Below are 6,667 nucleotides of genomic sequence, written 5' to 3'. Positions count from 1 at the left end.
TGGGGTCTCTATGCTAAAAGATCCTTATTTCATGAGATGGTATTGATGTCATGTGGTAGTTTAAATTTTATAATTAAAGATCATTTAAAGTAACCTTAAAACTAGAAGCTTTCTGACAGAAATGGAAACTGTTTGCAAGCAAGTATGAGTTTTGGGACAGTAACCCCTTAGTAGCCACTCTTGATAATCAGTCTAACATTCATTTTATTAATCTGTCAGCCTTTCATTCACATCTCCTGTTAACAAGCTCCAGGATAAGCTTATCCTACACGAAAGGACCCAAGGTACTGCAGCATTGAAATAGCTTCCAGAGAAGCTTCAATTCCACCTTCCCAACTCCCAGTAAACCAACCTCTTAATTTAAGGTAAAAACTGCAGCTGGCCTTGCCTTTTAATCTTAATCTGCCTTTAGACAGTTCAGATGCAAAGAACTACATTAGTTTGGCAGGTTATTCTTGTATTTAATAAGTGTTTCAGAAGACATAAACAACCTTTTACTCAATATCATATTACCTTATTTTGGTATGAGATCCAAACATGCCTCTAGGTGACTGTCCCTTAGTTTGACCACATGACTTTTAGCTGTAACAAGTTTAAGCAAAACAATGTCTACAGTGACGTGGTAGAAAAGATGCCCCTGGCAGATAGGAGGCTTCAGCGTATTTACTTATGTCGTAAACAGATTGATCACTTACCTGTATTGTGTATTTCCTCAGTAATATACATGCCTTCTCGATAGGTCAGTCCCCCTACAACAGGGGTTCCTGTGGCTGGAGCCAGTGTCGGGTCAAATGCATCGATGTCAAAACTCAGATGGATTGGCCTTTGTCGTCTTGCGAAGAGAATGATAAGAGGATAGTCATTTGGTTGTGCCTGAACCTTTATGCTTCCTACAGATGCAGCTCTTCGATTTTGTTGCTGTTAGTTTCGGTACTTTGTTAGTACAGCGGAGCTCCAGGTTTCCCATTTTAGAAGTTACTGAGTGTTTGCATTTAGCTTTTACATGCCATTTCATAATTTTACCATTTGTTCTATGTGCCTTAGTCTAATTCCAGTTTATATTTCTGACTTACCCTGAGCATTAAAGCCTCTCACTTCCATATGACCTTGGGCTCTGATAGACTCTAACTTCATTAGCTAATTACAGTTGCTTTTATTCCTCAGAGTGTAACGGCAGCCGAACTTCGATCTTATGTCTACAGCCCTACCATCTCCCAGTTCTAATTTCAGTTTAGCCGTGATGTCCAGTGGCTGAAATTAACATACAACACCTACCGTATTTTTCAGACTATAAGATGCACTCCCCAATTTGGGAGGAAATGGGGGCTCAACTTACAGTCTGAATGGAGCTTACTTGGCTTGCTGGGACGAGGGCAGTGGAGTAGGGTCACAGGTTATTAAATATTCCACCACATTTTTTGCTTCAAAAAATTTTTTTTCCTATTTTCCTCCTCTAAAACCTAGGTGTGTCTTATGGTCTGGTGTGTCTTATAGTCCAAAAAATATGGTATATGCTAAATAACTAAATTTTTAAACAGGTGGCAGTTAATTACATTGGTCATCCAGGAATACAGATTCAGCACTGGGAGAATGCTCTTAAAACTAGCATTTGATTAGCATTCCTCTGCTATCTTTATCTACTACCAAGTTTTGCTTAATACAGAACTGCAGCCTGCTTTCAGATGAAGAAATAGTGAGGCTTGGAAGAATGGGACAGTTGGAACAATGGATGCTTCTCATCTCAAAAGACAAGCATTAAAAATGGAACTAAAGAGAAACTCATGAGAGAGGGAGGATCTGGGCAATGAATTCTGGGAAACTCCCTCCCAACCTGAGGAAGAATAGGACTTACATGTTTTATATTTTCCCTTTCTAAATTATTTGAATTTTAATTTGTACATTTTGCTTTTATTTGAAAGGAGAGCTACTGTCCTCAAGAGAAAAGCTAAAGCATGCTGCCCACTGGGAGCTGCTTTATCCCCCTGGGGACCTAGACACAATATCTGTTAGAGTCACTTACTTGCCAATCAGCAGATCGAATGTCTGTTCCATGACCTTCTGTATACCAAGTCTGTCTATGTCTCTCATGGAAAAATACTGGATATCATAATTCTTTAAAATAAAGCTGTGATGAGATATAAAGGAAGGAATTCTTAGTTTAAACAGCATTTTAAATCAAATGCACATATATTGATCTTCAACAAACTAAGGCAAGGAACAACCTGGTAAATGGAACATAAGTGGCCGGGATAAGTCCAAAGTGTAATCCTACATGTCAACTTACTGTTCAGGAGGGTCCACATCTCTTAGACCAATATACACAATACTTGGGGAAGAGATACAAGGTTTGATCCAGGAGAATCCTGGGAGCTGTGGTACCTGTGGAGAGAGGGAGGAACAGGATTCATCAAGGATTGTTGGTCTCGTCAAGACAGTCGCTGTGTGCTTCCCCTTGTGTGCAGTCTGCTTTCTCCCCTCCCTGCAGGGCGTGCTCAGGGCAACAGCACGCGCTTGGTCTGGAAAGAGAGCTGCTACGAGTGGAGCTGGTTCAGAAAGGCAGCTAAGGAACACAGAAGAGCTTTCTCGAGAAGAACTGAAAAAATAAATCACGTCTCCTAAGGTGGTCTCAGTTTCTCATTCGTACCCAAACAGCAGGAACACTGCTGACTAGCCCTTTTACAGCACTGAATTATTTACAGATGGGCTCTTGAAACACAGCCCAGTTGTCACCCAAGTTGCTGACAGCCAGGACACGCATTCTGCCTAATGAGTAACCTTTGTTGTTCCTGGCTTAACTTGGTCCCTCACTGAGGGGGGGAATAAACAGACTAGTCTATGCCTGGACTCCCGTGTCTTTTGAACAGCCTAGAAAAAGAGGTACTCGCGATTTTACTTGGACTCTAGACCAGAGGTGTCAACCTCATTTTCACCAGGGGCCACATCAGCCTCGCAGTTGCCTTCAGAGGGCCAAACATAATTTTAGGACGGTATAAATGTAACTCCTCCTTAACAGTTAAGTGAGAGCTTGGCACTGCCGCCGGCTAGAAACAAGGTGCCGGGCAGGATAAACAAGGTGGCGGGCCGGATTCTGCCTGCGGGCCTTGTGTTTGCCACCTGTGCTCTAGACCAAAGGGCTGAAAGTGAGGCCTGGGAGCCTTTAACCAGGAAGTCCTCAGTCTGTAGGTCTGTCATTCACTCGAGTGACCTAGTACCACCTGCCTTTCCTTAGACAATTACGAACCCCCGGGAGCAGGGAGAACCTTTCTGTCCCTTGCATCTAACAGACTGCCTGGCCGTAACAATGTTTGATGAACAAATGGAGTGGAAAGCATTTCTACCACTGGCATCCCATCCTTCACAGAAATCTTACTGACCTAGACCCTCAAAGCCCCTGCAAGCCATTCAGCTTTCTTTTCATGTTGGCCTACTGACCTTGTCCTGTAGTTCTCTGAGGAGAAATGAAACCGGCTGTCCATGGAGGCATCCAGATGAAGTGGTGAGGGGGGTATTGATGTCAGCATGGGCATCCACCCAGATCACACAGAGGTCCGGGCAGTGCCGGGCGTGGCCACTAATGGTACCGATTGCCAAGCTGTAAAGACAAATATACTTGACCCTTGAACAACATGGTTTGAACTGCATGGGGCTACTTATACATGGATTTTTTTTTTTTTTCAATAAATACCTGTAAGTATTTTCAACCCACAGTTGGAAGTCTGTGGGTACGGAGGGCCAACTGTATACATTGATCTGTCCCATTTTCCGAAGAGGGACTTGAGCATACACCGATGTGGTATATATGCAGGAGGGTCTTAGAACCAGTCCGTTGTGGATACCAAGGGACAACTGAAGTTTTTGATGAGTCAAAAGCTATACTTGGATTTTTGACTCTGCATGGGGGTTGGTGCCCTTAACCCCTGATTTGTTCAAGGGTCAACAGTACAAGAATTTCCAAGGCCCTCTGCTTGGCAAACATCACCAATAACAAATATCTTCAGCCAATGCAGCTCATACCTTGCCCTCAGGGCAAAGTCAGGGCCCCAGACTAAGGCTGGATTTGGGTGAGGCAGAATCCCTGGGGCTGTAGTTCCCAAAGATTAACCTTCAGTAGCCAGGGAGAAAGGGAAGGCTCTGAAGGGTCAAAGCTGACCACTGGTAATCCTCTCTTCACTGTGACCGACGTCATTACTGGCCGCAAATCCCTAAAATTTGATCCATTAGCCCTGGCCCCGAAAAGGACCTTAAATATTTGTTCAAGAATGAAATCCAGTTAAAGAATATGGTCTACATGTAACAACTCACAAGTATTGCTTAATACCTCTTCAGGGAAGCCAGAGAGATCTAGTTATCACTTTGAGAGAATTAGCTGCAATAACTTTTTTTAAGGATAAAAATCAGCCTTATAGCTTTTAAAAAATATTATGTACTTTCTAAAAGGAAAAATCAAAGTTGTTCAGTCTTTAACAAGTCTAAAGTAACAGGGCAACCCACTTAAAGACCTCATTTAGAACCTTGAATAAAATAGAAGTTTGTTTGCATGTTATATACGTTAGCATGACATTCAAATACTGTTTTTTTGCCTTTCCTTGTCCTTGGTCTCTGCTTACTTGGTCAACTGTCCTGTCTTGATGGTAGGAATATGGCTGAGGAAATAGTAGTTGAAAAGCTGCCCAGCTTCCCAGTAACTAAAGAATTGGCCATAGATGGGAAATGCAGCTTAAGTGTCTTAGGAACTGACTGTATAGCCATCTGTGGTCAGTACAGCATGAGACAGCATTTTAAGCTGCGTGTTTCACATAGGGCCTTTTTGAGGGACAGCATGGTCTAGTGCTAAAAGCAGCAGATTAAGTCAGAATGCTGACCCCATCCACCCCCCTCCCCGCCCCATATCCCCCTCCCCCAGGAAGAGCTGTGTGATCTAGGATAAGTCATCTAATTTCTCTAGACTTTAGTTTCTTTTTCTTCACAATAAGGATGATAATCAGCCTGTTTAAGTCAAAGTTGGTTTGATGATTGAGGTGATACTGTACATTACACTGTGTAAAAGGAGCAGAGTAACCTAAAAACGCCTCTTCCTTTAAAATGTTCAATAGTTGTTCAGGTTTTACACTCATCTCTTCCTGTCGAGAATCTTCCTAGATAGCCAAGGTTTTAGCACCGGGGAAATGGGGAGCGGTGACAGGGCTGTGATATAGATAGCTCCAGACAAAAGAAAAACCAAGGGCTACAGTAATCGATAATCGCATTGATAAGCGGTGCCCAAATAGACAATGAGAAGACAGACAATATGAATGGACTAAGAGAGAGTGCTGAGCTAAGAGGCAGGAGACCCACACTCTGGTTGAATCTTAGGAGGGAACCTGGGACTCCTTCCTAATTCTACCTAAAATTTTGTTCTTGAGGAATCTACCTGCCTTTCCACTTACAACAAAGATGTAACTTCTGTTAAATGATCTGAAAAGTTCTCTAAGCACCTTAAGGAAAGTTGCTAGATTGGATCTCAAAAGAAAAGTTAATTGTCTATAAAAGTCACATTGGATTTGAATCTCAGCTCTGCACCTTGGGTAAGTTATCTAAACTCTGACCCTCAGTGCTCCCAGCAGTAAATCAGGTAAACTGTACTTGCCTCATGTCATTAATATGGTGATTAACTGAAAATATACATGAAGTACTCAATACTCCTAGTACTCAAATGCTGTTTTTTTTCTCCGCTAATAAAAACCTTCATTGCTTAGCTCAAATCATACTCCCCTGTGAAATCTGACTGTGCTAGCCCAGACTGATTTCTGAAATTCTGTAGAATTTGTTTTGTTCCACATGTATTGATTTCATCTAGACCCAGCAGATCATAAGTTTCCCACAATCCTTAGTGCTCCTTGAGAACACAGCAGAGCAGTGCTGCATAAAGTACACGCTGATTCATGGGGAGAGGAAGGCTCTACCGCTCAGTCACCTAAGGCAGTTACTGTGGGGGCAGAGGATGTATTCTTAGGCCAAGTGGGGATTTGGAACAAACCTATTAGCAGAACTACTTTAAAAAAAAAAAAAAAAAAAAGAGCCCCAATCCTGCCTATCGGTGGATCCTTCCAATTCTCCCAATAGCCAAATGAAAGTCATAAGACAGTTTCTCAAGAAAGAGTTCCAAGAGGTAAGCATGAAACAGTACTGTGTGTCTAAAAACTTTGCTTAGTCCTCTTCTGAACTTGTCCTACGATACAACGTGTCCTAACAAGACCACTTGTGCCTCCAGCAGCTCATGATCTTAGACATCAAAATGCTGTTATGCACACTGTTGACCTTAAACAAAAAGCCAGCTTTTTCTCTAGGAAAAGGGGTTTCTTCGGGAACAACAGAGAATTGTAACCCAGAACATGCAAGCATGGTGGGCCAAATGCACATCCACTAAAAGAAAGGAGAAGAAATCTTATCGAGGGGAAGAGAAGTTGGGAGGGCTGTTGCACAGCTCCTCCTGCTGTACTTCAAGATTGACCGACAGGGCATGTGAGTTTCTCCTCCTGGCCTCCCTACTGCACTTTAAATGAGGTTTCTGTTCATAAAGTTTTCTCATCATACCCTAAAAACCCTGAAGGATGTTTTACTCAGGAAACTGAGACCAGCTGATTGATGAGCCCAAAGCACCATGCAGTCCAGCCCGACCAGCACCCCG

General features: G+C 42.7%; 1 protein-coding gene across 1 annotated transcript in view; it reads right to left on the bottom strand.

Moving 5' to 3' along the window:
- ARG2 (arginase 2) overlaps nt 1-6,667 on the bottom strand; it is a 38,420-nt gene that overhangs the window by 2,089 nt on the left and 29,664 nt on the right. Inside the window, exons 4-7 of the mRNA XM_045822699.1 lie at nt 3,433-3,592; nt 2,285-2,379; nt 2,021-2,125; nt 696-832 (exon numbers count right to left, since the gene is read on the bottom strand). Of these exons, the coding sequence (XP_045678655.1) occupies nt 696-832; nt 2,021-2,125; nt 2,285-2,379; nt 3,433-3,592 (497 nt within the window). The remainder of the gene's footprint in view (nt 1-695; nt 833-2,020; nt 2,126-2,284; nt 2,380-3,432; nt 3,593-6,667) is intronic.

Source organism: Phyllostomus hastatus, unplaced genomic scaffold (assembly GCF_019186645.2).
Source record: "Phyllostomus hastatus isolate PE091 unplaced genomic scaffold, TTU_PhHast_1.1 phas_scaffold_501, whole genome shotgun sequence".
NCBI classification, from domain to species: domain Eukaryota; kingdom Metazoa; phylum Chordata; class Mammalia; order Chiroptera; family Phyllostomidae; genus Phyllostomus; species Phyllostomus hastatus.
Note: the sequence above shows the minus strand (reverse complement) of the source record. Positions and strands in the feature narration are given on the sequence as shown.